The 12,696-nt window shown below is 51.6% G+C and overlaps 1 protein-coding gene and 1 non-coding gene across 2 annotated transcripts in view; both read left to right on the plus strand.

Moving 5' to 3' along the window:
• Window positions 1–12,696, plus strand: part of LOC132417008 (protein VAC14 homolog) — a 98,032-nt gene that overhangs the window by 16,271 nt on the left and 69,065 nt on the right. The window contains exons 8-10 of the mRNA XM_060000622.1: window positions 154–288; window positions 755–907; window positions 6,966–7,029. Coding sequence (XP_059856605.1) covers window positions 154–288; window positions 755–907; window positions 6,966–7,029 — 352 coding nt within the window. The remainder of the gene's footprint in view (window positions 1–153; window positions 289–754; window positions 908–6,965; window positions 7,030–12,696) is intronic.
• TRNAG-GCC (transfer RNA glycine (anticodon GCC)) lies at window positions 1,897–1,967 on the plus strand. The gene has a single exon. It is a non-coding gene; the product is annotated as a tRNA-Gly (tRNA).

Here is a 12,696-nt window from a genome sequence, read left to right on the forward strand (position 1 = left end):
AAAAAGCAAGGGCGAGAGTATTGGTGAGGCTCAAAGCTGTGCCAGCCCTCAGGTGCCCTCCAGTTCTCCAGTCCCATTTGTGGACATGGTCAGTGGAAGGGGCGCTCTGGCTGCTCATGCGGACCCCCTGGAACCCACCAATTCCCCTTCCAGACGACCTGATCCAGCTGACAGCCATGTGCTGGATGCGGGAGTTCATCCAGCTGGCCGGCCGGGTGATGCTGCCCTACTCCTCTGGGATCCTGACCGCTGTCTTGCCCTGCCTGGCTTACGATGACCGCAAGAAGAGTATCCTTCACTCTGGAGAGAGGAAACAAGAGCAGCCCCAAAGGGGGCCATAAAGTTGCAGGACCCTGGAGTGGGCGATGGGGGCTCCCTTAGGATCCATCATACCTCCACATTTCCCCAGGCATCAAAGCAGCAAGAGGTGGAGCTGAACACGGACAGGGAGAGCCAGGGCAGCACTAGGGACGTGGTGCTAATGCCGCCATCCCCAAACCTCACCTGGTTACTTACAGATCTGGAGAGGCTCTCGCAGGTCCCAAGGTGCCAAGTCTTTGAGCTCACACTGCCCCGCGTTGGGTGGAAGAAATCCTATTGATGAGAGGTGCACCAGGAAGGGCCCCTGTGAGGAGACGTAGGAGCATCTTGCGGGGACCCCAGCGTGGCAGGGAGAGCAGGGACTCAGTTCAGCCTACCTGTCTTCCCGCTAACATACCCCTGGATCAGGCTGCTCCTTACATCAGTGGATCAGGCATCAAGGAGGTGGCCAACGTGTGCAACCAGAGCCTGATGAAGCTGGTCACCCCCGAGGACGACGAGCCCGACGAGCCCAAGCCAGTGGTTCAGAAGCAGGCAGAACCCAACCCTGATGACTCGTCGGCAAAGCAGGAGGGAGCAGCCAGTGGTAAGTGGTCTCTGCCTCCTGCCCCTCACCTCCCAGGGAGGGCCACGGGGACCCAGAGGCTGTAGAACCTGACCTGGGACCTCACTCAGCCAACCAGGGCTGCTTTCCAGATCTTAACTCCCGATTCCAATAACAGCCCAGTGAGGTGGGAACTGCTGTTACCTTCATTCTACAGATGGGCGCAGGGAACATAAGTACCACCGCCAGGATCTGGCAGTCTGGCAGCTTTGAACCCTGGCAGTCTGCCTCCAGAACCCATAGCTCTTCACCCTTTCTGCCTCAGAGAGCATTAATGCTTTCTTTACTCTTTTTCTGGGTTCAGCTATAGTCGATGTAGAAAGGTTTGGAGCATGGCAGGAGTACAGTCTGCAGGGTTCACTTGAGTCTTGGCAGTAGACATCCAGTGACTCGGAAGCTGGCTGCCTTTCCTGTGCCAGTCATTCTCAGGGTGGGAGGGTTAAGGAAGCTCCAGCTGTGGTTTATTTGGTCCTTGGGAATTCTGCTCTCCTTCAAACTCTTTTAACATTAACGTCTTGTTTATCCTTAACATGAAGAAAACCACTTTTATGCCGATTGGAGTCTGAAGTTTGACTCTAAATGTTTTCTAGAACTCTAGGCTTTTCTAATCTCTTGGGCCTCTGTCGTCTCTGAGATGTCACCAATCAGCTCTGGAGTGATGTTCTCCTTTCCAGAGTCAACCAAAGAGTAAATTGATGCAGAAACTACTCCGATCTTTAAGGCTAACAGACTGAGGCCTGGAACCTGCCCCGCAGAAGCCAAAAGAATTTCTAAAGCCTTTTCCTCTGTTGCCTTTCATCGGAGCAGAATGTCAGGCATGTGTGCGCCATGGGCCTCCTCCCATGGATTTGGCCGGCAGAATGGAGCAGCATTCCATGCTGGACCATCTGAGGTGTCAGGTTACAGCAGTGCCAGTGCCACTGTGAGCCAGAGCAGCAAAACAGCTGTGGGCAGAGTGGCATTCAGCTGGAGCATTGGTGGTTCAGTGGTAGAATTCTCGCCTGCCACGCGGGAGGCCCGGGTTCGATTCCCGGCCAATGCAGCTCATTTAACCTTTTATTTAGACAGTTTTCCTAAGCATTCCTAAAAACAGCTCCCAGCTCAGGAGAATCTTATCCTAAATCAGGATACATTCAGGCAGCTTGCTTTCAGGTTTTACTGCCTCATAAACAGCACTTCAGCAGATGCAGAGCTCACGTTATAGTAGTTGCTAGAGATGACCGCAGCTAACTCTGGGGCTCCACATCCACTCCAGACGCGCTCAGCTTGTAACTAACCACCACTTTATGAAGGTACCAGCAATCCAAGAGAGTCAGGATTTAGTTACTCCATCCACGGGTTCATCCAGCCCTCCTGCTTACTCTCACTCTGACTCTGTGCCACTCTTCCAGCCTGGCAAAGGCAGGAACCTCCTGTCTGGTTTCCCCCCTCTAGTGCCCCTGTCCCCGACTCAGCCTGCGTTGTGTGTCCCACAGCATGCCGCGTTCTCCACTGCATACCTCCGGGCAAGCCCCACAGTGAGGCCCGTCAGCCAGGCCCTCTGCACGTGAGCACACGCACACACACGCTTGCACATGCACGTGCTTCTCCCTCTCCCCTCACCCAAGGCTTCAGGCAGGGCAGGCCCTTGTTCGTGTCACACTGCTCCCAGCCCCCTCCACTTGCTCTGGCTCCGCCTTTGCCCTGCTGCTTGGGGAGTCCACAGTGCAGTATCCTTTCTCCGATTCTGAGTTCCTAGGCGTTTGATGCATCCTCCCAGTTCCCCTCCATGACGTTCCCTGATTATCTCAGGTGTCACAAACTGGAGTCCACAGTCAGAACTGCCCGCCTGTGCATCCTGGCCCTGCTGACTTCATATCTGTTGCCCTTGGACAAGCCACTTGGCCTTTCTATGCCTCAGATTCCTTATTCATTGAATAGGGCAACAGTGATAACACCGAACCTATGTGTGGTTGTGAGTTTCGGAGATTTTTGCATGTAAAGCTCTTAGCACACGGCATAGGCCACACACTCCCAATAACAGGTGCTTTAGTGTCAAGTTGTTTTAATGTCTGTTTATAATGAGACCCACTACTTAGCAAGGTTGTCAGGGGCAGGGCTTTTGCTCCCGTGTCTTTTATCATCAGCTTTGCCCAGGTGGTAATGGGCCCCTGATGGGTCCTAAGTGAGGGATCGGAGAGGGTCAGGGGTGGAACTTCATGTGGTGAGTGAGGAGCAGATCTATAAACACAGTTTCCAGTGGAAGACTGGTGACCTCCGTGGGTGAGCATGAAATGGAATCCACCCATCTGCAAAGCTTTGATGGGACTGCGTGTATCAGCACCCTCTTTGGACACTGCAGATGTAAGTGAATCAGACCCAGGACCTGCCTGCAAGGAGTTCAGGGACAGATCCTCAGATGAGTGATCGTGTGACAGCGGATGTGGTCACAGAGGACTGGGGGCACCGGGCCGGGCTTCGTGGAGGTTATTTGAACTGGATCTTTTCTTTCTCCTTCGCTTCCACTCTCCCCTAACTCCACCCTCATTTTTAACTCTGGTTATAAGAGAAATACACATTCCCTGGAGAGATTTTGGAAAAAACAGACGTTCCTACTGGAAGGTGGAGAGTAAATACGTTAAATACGTTGTCTGGTAGATACATTTGGCAGTGTGTATCATAACATTTAAGAATTTATCCTTAGGAAATAAATATAAATGTGGGTCAGGTTTTTCATCTTAACAAGTGTTAGGCTCCTTTACTGTCCTAACAAGCCTCTGGTGCAGGCAGTGGCGTCAGCACGTTATACAGGTGAGGAAATGGGGGCAAAGGCAAGTGACCTGCCAAAGGTCACACAGTGAATGAGTTGGAAAGTCAGGCTCAGACCCAGGCCCAGGGGCTCCTGAGTCTGGAAATTGATACAAAAGGGCAACCAAAGATGCTTAGCTTGCCTGGGTATCCCAGAATTGCAGAGTAAACAGTGTCTCATTTTTACTCATCAACTTGGCAAACACTTTGAAGATTACTAACATCCCAGTGTGAGGCTCTGGGTGGGGGTGGGGGGGATGACTGCTCAGGAGAACGTTCCTAAAGGGCAGCTTGGCGACAGCTATTAAAGCAGCAGGTGCCTGACCCTCCCCCGCAGCAGCTCCCTCTAATGGATCCTGGAGAAGTGCTCACACCCATGTGGAAGGAAGCACAGGTGAGATCTAAGAGTGAAAATTCGGAAATAATCGAAGTCAATTTGAAGCCGGTTTCTGACATCCTATCATTTCATCTATAAATGCGTGTGTTTCCAAAAGGCAGGAGAGAGGGAGGCCACCAGCGGCAGGGAGCCCCAGCTGCTGCTCCCAGCTGGCCCACCCAGGCTACCCTGCATGTCCTCCTCACCTTTCCCCAGGCCTGTTCAGGTGGACGGCGGGCTGTTCAGCAGGCCCAGCTGGCGCCCACAGCTACTCCTGCCTGCTCTGGGCTGTGCCCTGTCCCACAGAGGGCCTCTGGGACCAGAGGGGACAGGCGGCAGCTCAGAGCTTTTCTGTTCAGCGTGGAACTCAAGGCTCCCTTTACTGGGGGACTTCGGACATCCCTAGTCTACAACTGGAGTGGTGTAGCTTGAAGACACAGTAGGAAGTGAAAAAAGCAAGTTGCAGAAGATAGACTCTGATCCCATTTATGTTTACAAAACAAAAAGTAAGACTGGGAAAAGACGAGAGGGACCTTTGCCTAACCAGTAAATTAGTGAGTTACCTGCCCATAAAGTAAGATTGAAGGTTAAAGAGAGAAGGCGGGGACTTCCCTGGTGGCACAGTGGTTAAGAATCCACCTGCCAACGCAGGGGACACGGGTTCGAACCCTTGTCCGGGAAGATCCCACATGCCATGGAGCAACTAAGCCCGTGCGCCACAACTACTGAGCCTGCGCTCTAGAGCCCGTGAGCCACAACTACTGAGCCCACGTGCCACAACTACTGAAGCCTGCACGCCTAGAGCCTGTGCTCTGCAACAAGAGAAGCCACTGCAATGAGAAGCCCGCGCACCGCAACTAAGAGTAGCCCCCGATCGCCACAACTAGAGAAAGCCCGCGTGCAGCAACAAAGACCCAACACAGCCAAATAAATAAATAAATAAATGAAAGAGAAGGGGGCTTTGCCTTGTTGTGTTAGGAATTTTTAGTGTAAAACTATGTGTTACTTGTATAATTTAAAACTTTTAGGAGGCCAGGGGTGGTACCATTTGAAAAACAATATAAATAATGATAGTTTTAATGTGTAACCCACAGAATAAAATAAATATGTATGGGTCAGTGATGATATAAATGAATGAATGGATGGATGGATGAATAGATAGGTAAATGACGGAGAAGGAACAGTTCTTCTATATAGAAGAATTCCAGTTAATAAATGTAGAAGGAAAGAGGAATATAGAAAATCACCATTAGTCAAACTCCATAGTACTAATTGTAGGCAACATCTACTGATGGATGATAAAAACAGTGGGGGAATGTTTGAGGGGAAAAAACTGGATATTTGTCTAGTCTTAAGTATCTTCCACAAGATATTTATTCATTACAAAAAGAAAAATAGTAACTTTACAGGGGAGAAACCTGGTAGGCACTACCGTAAATTGGGTAATAGGGTTAACGTCACCAGTAAAGAGAAAGATAGACATCATGTACCCCTGATTTGATGTACTGAGAAGGCACATCACTTCAGAGGCATTTTTCCAAAAATGCATAGCCTTAGCCTAGTCATGAGAAAACATGAGACAGGCCCAAATGGAGAGATGTTCTACAGAGTAACCGACCAAGGGTTTCAAAAGCATGTTCATGAAAGAGATGGAAAGACTGAGGAGCTATCACAGATTGGAGGGGACCAAGGAGACAGGAGAACTAAATGCAATGCAGGGTTCCGGATTTGATCCTGGAACAAAGGACATGAGTGGTGAAATTGGATTAGGTCTGTAGTTTAGTTAGTAAAACTGTTATCAATGCTACTTTCCTGTTTGATAATTGAGCTATGGGTTTGTACAATACTAATATTAGGGGCAGCTAGATGAAGAATATCGAGAATTCTATACTATTTTTGCAACTTTTCTGTAAATCTAAAATTATCTTAAAAGGTTTTTTTTTTTTAATTTATGAAAATGGCCATCACACCCTTGTCTCCTCTAGTCCTCAGCAACCTCTAATCTACTTTCTGTCTGTATAGATCTGCCTATTCTAGACAGTTCATATAAATGGGATCAAAATATGCGATCCTTTGTGACTGCTTTCTTTCATTTAGCATAATGTTTTCAGGGTTCATCCATGTAGCCTGATCAGTACTTCCTTTTTATTGCCAAATAATAGTCCATTGTATGGGCTCCAACACATTTTGTTTATCCATTCATTTGATAGACATTTGGATTGTTTCCACTTTATGGCTGTTGTGAATAGTGCTGCTATGAACATGGTGTACAAGTTTTTGATGTGGACGTAAGTTTTCATGTCTCTAGGAGTGGACTGGCTGGGCCATATGGTAACTAACTGTTTGGAGCCTTTTGAGGAGCTGCCAGACTGTTTTCCAAAGCAGCTGCACCATTTCACATTCCCACCAGCAATGTACAAGGCTTCCAGCTTCTCCACATTCTCACTCTCACTTGCTACTAATATCTGTCTTTTTTATTTTAGCCACCTGGTGGGTGTGAAATGGTATCTCATTGGGCTTTTGATTTACATTTCCCTGGTGGCTTATGATGTTGAGTGTTCCAGAAGTCACTTTTAACATCCACGGTCCTTGAACCAGCAACACCTTCTGAGATTTCCCAGATATGTTCAGCCCTGGAGAGCCCCTCCTTGAGAGGTCACCGTGCCTAAAAACCTACAAGCATGGGTACTGTCCAAAAGCTTTGGGGAATGAATAGGCATTGGGTCTTCAGGGCTCCAGAGTTACATCCCTTTCCAAGAGCCAGAATCAAGGTGCAGGGGACCAGAGGGTCTGTGTGTCCTTGTGACAGGGGTCTTGTTCATTTGGAAGACTCCAACAGCCTTTCTCATGATGCCTTGTTCCCCTTTCTTTCCCCAGGAGGGCCCGATGGTTCCTGTGACTCCAGCTTCAGTAGCGGCATCAGTGTCTTCACTCCGGCCAGGTAAGTGGTTTGTTCTGGCCAGAGCTGTTTGTGGAAAGCGAGCAGCCTCCATCTTCCCTGGGTGCAGGAGACTGCAGCAAAGCCCTGAGGCCGACTTTGCTTGGGGCCACTACTTGTGGGACACAGGAAGTGCCTGATGAGGGAGTCCGAAGGATATTAAGAAAGCCCACCCAACCCGGTTCAGATGGACACATGGCCTCTTGGGAGGGATTAGAAGCTGTTTGAGGTGAGTAAATACAAGTTGTAAGAGTGTAGCTAATGCATGATGACCACAGGGAGACGCTTGCAGATGCCTTTGCCCAGCACCTTTCGCTTGTCCAGGATAACACGAGGCTGATGAGACTGAGCAGGGAAATGCCGTTCAAGGAGAGTCCAGAGCACAGGCAGGGAGGGTGCATAGGCTGGGATGCAAGAGCTGTCCTTTCTCCGGTGCCCAGGTCGGCTGTAATGGTGCAGCCTTCCACATGGGGGCAGTGCAGGCTGTAGTGGTGCAGCGACGTAATCCTCTTCCTTGCCAGCCCCCGCCATGCTCTGCAGGATGATGACATTCCCCTGGGAGGGAATCATCACCATTCTGTCCCTGTCTGCGTCCCCTGGACTTGCCCCATGTCACTTTTTCCTTGGGAAGGATTGGCTGTGGGGTTGGAATAGATGGAGGTTCTCCTATAAGGGGTTTCTTCCCTCTGAATTCAACATTGAATGTGGACCCTGGGGGAACGGGTCACTCATGAAGAGAAAATATACACTCAACCCCAAGAGACTCTCTTCTCCTCAGACCCTTAGGATCTTTTCTCCTTTTATATCATTTCTTTATTCTTATCTCTAAGGACCTTGTGGGTGTTTTCAAAGTGAGTGCTGACTATAAATGTGGACTGTTCCTAAGACCTCTCCCACATTGTTCAAGCAAGCCAATAAACACTGTTCATTTCTGTGTTTTTAGCCAGTCATCACACACGTCCAGAGCCTGTGTTCAGCCCTGCAGGTTCCAAGATAAAGATACGGCCCCTGAATGTGGTCCCTGATCTTGAGGTTCTCCAGTGGGGAGGCAGAGAAGTGAGGGTAGTGGTGGTTTTGCTGGGGGCTCAGACGGTGTTGGGGGCAAGCGTTGGCGCCCCAGCTGAGGCTCGCTGGAACACTGGCTGACAACCATGAACGCTCGGGGAGGGCTTCCGGGGCCCGGCTGTGCCCAACGCTTTGTGTTGCGTCGTTAGGTTTTGCTGACGTTTAAATCCCGTGGGGTCAGTAGTAGCATTATCTCCACTTTAGGGCTGAGGAGGGACAGGAGGTCGGGGCTGTCGTGTGGAGAATGGATTTAGGAGGGACTCGGGTGGGTGCAGACCGGTCAGGGGGCCACCGCCACATCCCGGTCAGACGGGATAGAGGCTCAGACTGAAGAGGCGGCAGAATGTGGAGGAAGTTGATAGATTTGAGATCTGTTTTGAAGGTAGAATTGACAGGATTTGCCGAGGGATGGGATGGCATGAGAGGAGGAAAATGAGGGAAAGAAGAACTTCTAGATTTGGGGCTTGAGCCAGATCAGGGCATCGTGGTATCATTTCCCAAGCAGGGGCGGAAGGAGGAACGGGTGTGTGAGCGGGCCCATCGAGAGCTGGGTTCCAGGCGGCTCTGAGCGTCCCCCAGGAGCGGTTAAGGAAGCAGGTTTGGATATTGGATTCCAGAACTCGGGGGAGAGGTCTGGATGGAGATGCAGGGGGACTGGCCTGTCCTGTAGAGGAATCGCTTTAGTTCTGGAGGCCCTGGGAGTGAGGGGGGCAGACCTGTGGTTTAGAAGCCCCTCTGGCAGCGCCGGGGAGGATCGGTGAGGGAGGGGGCCAAAACTGGCAACAGAAGGGCCTGTTGCAGACTTGTCCCTAATCTAGGCCACAGGGAGGGGATGATCATGCTCCTTGGGGGTTGGGGAGGTCCAGGAGGAGCAGAGACCTCCCTCACGTGGGAGGCGGTGGTCCGTTCGCCTGAAGGAGGCCTCGGTTCCTGTGCTGCAGCCGGGAACCACCTGGCTGGAACCAGTGCCTTGATTTATACCCGTCGTTCAGCAGCAAACACCAGTCCTGTCTTTGAAATTAAAAAACCAAATGAGAACAAATTATCTAGTGCTTTGTTTCCCTCGAACGGAGGTTTCCTCGCGGCAGCTGCCGATCTGAGTCACTAGCTACGCCAGAGAGGAGGGCGGCCTTCAGAGTCGTGGAACCTGAGCCCAGCCCCCCACCCACTGGAGACGGCAGCTGAGGACAGGAGGGTGGGGTGCCTGCTTCCACCAGTTGGTGCTGCCAGAGGGGGACTGAGCTTGGGCAAGATGGCCTCTTCCAGGGACACCGAGAAACATAACCCACCCTGTGGTTTTCCAGATGCGCCGCTCGCCCAGGGCACTGCCCGCGGGTGCCACTTTTACTAAGTTCAGGCCAGCCTAGGGCAGCAGCCCAATTGGGGTCCCCTCCCATGCCAGAGAAGCATCCCCCTCTGGCAGAACACTGTCAGCGAGGTGACACTCAATCTGATGAAAGCTCTGGGCCCTCTCCCTTAGTCACAAAACTCTAAATACACTTTCAGGGGTTCAGGGATCTCCTCGAAGCCAATCCTTGCACCCCAGACTTTTTTTTTTAATCTCTAAATCCTCACTTGGCCCTAAACACAGGGAGAGTAACTGACAACCCAAGAGCATAAGCCTCTTCTTCCTCCTCATGTCCCCTCTGTCCCAAGATGCTGGGAAAGCCCCAGGCGGCCCCGGGTGAACAGTAGCCACAGGGGAGAGCCATCTGAATGAGCAGGGGCTACGAGGTCATCGTAGTGAGGAAGGGCTCCAGGTACCGGAGGCTGGGTTCCTCCACCCTCCAGGAGCATGAGAAATGCATACGGAGCTGGAAACCGGACTCCCTAGGAGGGCAGGGGAAGAGGGATGGAGGCAGCGTGCTTGCAGCTGAGGGAAGGGTTAAGGAAGAATAGTATACACCTCTTTCTCTCTGTCCCTCCCCTTCCTTCTCTCCCTGTCTAATGCTGCTATGTGCACCAGGCACGTTCTTCATCACCGTGAATCCTCTGAGGCGTGGAATCCCACTGCCTGAGCGCACATCCTGACTTCACCATGCCTGGCGGTGTGGCCCTCGGCAAGCAGCTTAACCTCTCCCTGCCTCCGTTTCCTCATCTGTAAACTGGGTGTGATGATCTGCTCACCCCGTAGTATGGAGCTTAAAGGAGTTAAAGCATGTAAAGAGCACAGAATGGTGCCTCGCCCACAGAAAGCACTTTACACACTTCAGCTACAATTATTATTACAAGAACCTTGTCATTATCCCCATTTTACAAGTGAGGATACGGGCCCGGAGAGGTTAACTTCTTGCCCAAAGTTGTTCAGCTAGCTAGTGACAAGCTTGGAATTCAGGCTAGTAAGTCTGTCTGACCCCCGGCCCACACATTTGAGCTTCATTAGTCACAGTTGGAGAGTTGCAGGAGCTTTACATGTTGGCCTGTGACCTGATACAGGAGCCCCAGACAGGCATTGCCATGGGCACAAGCTTCTACTCTGAAGCCCTGGGCCTTGCTGAGGACCAGTGTCATCGGGGACATTTAGTACAGGTCTTCTGGTATAGCTGGCTGCATAAGGCAAGCAGAAAGATCTAGAAATCAGTGCTTCCCAACTTATAGCACCTGCTGATTGAAAGAATTAGTAAAGATCTTTTATAAAAAACAACTTTGAATCCAGCAACAGTTCCCTTTTAGATTTACCTTTGTTCTAATTTGATTAGAGCCGTAGCATATGAGTGCCGTCAAGGGTTAGACATTACAGAAATAAAGTGCTGCTTCCCAGAGAGAAGCACTGGATTTTATCACCGTGTAGTAGAAGTATCAGAAGCCGTAGTCAATAAATCAATATTTTAATAGCCACAGTAGCGCCATTCATTTAGAAGTCGTAGTACATATACTTGTAAGACCTTCATTATGAGATGCTTTATGAGAAAATGCTCCGTGAAAATGGAGTTTTGGAGACACCTTGAAATAACTCAAAAGCCCTCAAGAGTGACTAGTCTAGACATTTTGGAACCAGTGCAGAAATGTGTTTCAAACTGTGTGTGAGCTCCGTTCTGTTCTTTCTGGGTAAAGTAAACCAGCGCGGAGGGAGCGCACCTCCGGCTCCAGCCCAGCAGCTCAGGAGCTGAGCACAGGGTGCAGCGTGCCCGCTCTAGGAGGGGCCCAGGTTCCAGAGTCCTGGCTTCCCACCGAGCACGCGCGGAGCCCAGCACACACAGCCCACCCAGCGTAGCAGCTGAGAGCTGTCCCCTCAGAGGCGGGCAGGATCATCTATCCTCCCTTTCCCTGGTGCCCTGGGCCGTGCCTGCTTCCCATGGCCTTCACCTCCAGCCAGCCAAGGGAAGTGGGAGCCAGGGAGAGCGTCTCCAGCTGAGGGAGTGAGTTCTCCGTGCCTCATGGCCTCGGACAGGCCCCATACTGCCTCATCTGTGCATCAAAGGACTTTGACCATCTGTGCATCTGTGCGTGGTCTACATGAACCATGGGGCCTCTTTCAGCCATGAAGTTCTTGGTTGTTTGAAGCTGACCCCTGCCTCACCATCAGTCCAAAGGTACCCGTGTCTGGGGAGGGCTGCTGTGGGGAAAGTCGGAGACTGTTAGCACACACAGTGCTGCCAGTTTATACACCAGCTCCATGAAATCCTTCCTTTGTTATTTGGCCCCAACAGAGCGCCACCTGAGGGAGATGCCATAACGGGCATCGATTTCTGCCCTCAGTAGAGATGCTCAGCTGGCTAGGAGCATCTCGGGACCACTGTGAGTTAAGGAGCCCGGCTGGCCGAGCGACTGTCTATCCTTGGCATCTTGGGATCCTATTTGGGCCACTTGGATTTGGAGCGCCCCCCCCCCCCAACAAAGATCAGCACCAGGCTTCCCCAGTGTCCTCTCTCGCGCGGAAATGATGCTGCCGTGGACTGTCTTGAGTGTGGCCCATTAGGAGCCAGTGCCATGCAGTGGGTGAGGCCACTCTGGACTCGGATGCTCGCATTCAGGTTGCCAGCTCCGCCACTCCCCAGCTGTGTAACGTGGAGAGGTTACTTAATGTCTCTGTGCTCTGATTCCCTCGTCTCCAGAATGGGAACAGCATTGCTGCTGGCATAGGGCCCTTGAGGGAAGGAAATGCGGCTGTGCAGGTACAGAGCTCAGCATGATGCCTGGCACAGAGTATTTATGCAGAACATGAGTAATCATCGTTTTGAGTACCATCGCCATCATCACTGTTATCGGAGCCATGTGTCATCTTGTCTCCCCTACCCCAGCAAGGTTCATACACCCCACTGGGCCTGAACTGCAGGGTGGATGGGGGAGGTGGGTTTGGCACTGCCTTCCTCCCCACCAGCAGGACACAGCTGTGCTAGATCAGTGCAGCCCTGAGTCCCCCAGGCCTCCCTCCTGAGGGCTGGTTCAGCTAAGAATGTGGCAGCGACCTGCCAGACATGGGGCACTCATGGCACCCTGGGCCCCATGTGGCAGCTCCTGCTGTGGAAAGGGACTCACTGCAGACCTTGGGTTCACGGGGTCAGGGGAGAGCAGGCAGGGAAGGGGCTTCCGTTCATTCCCCACTGCTTTCCGAGCTCGCTTTGTTAAGGCCTTGGGCTGCAGATGGGCATCTGAAGTGTCTCC

Source organism: Delphinus delphis, chromosome 20 (assembly GCF_949987515.2).
Source record: "Delphinus delphis chromosome 20, mDelDel1.2, whole genome shotgun sequence".
Taxonomy (NCBI): domain Eukaryota; kingdom Metazoa; phylum Chordata; class Mammalia; order Artiodactyla; family Delphinidae; genus Delphinus; species Delphinus delphis.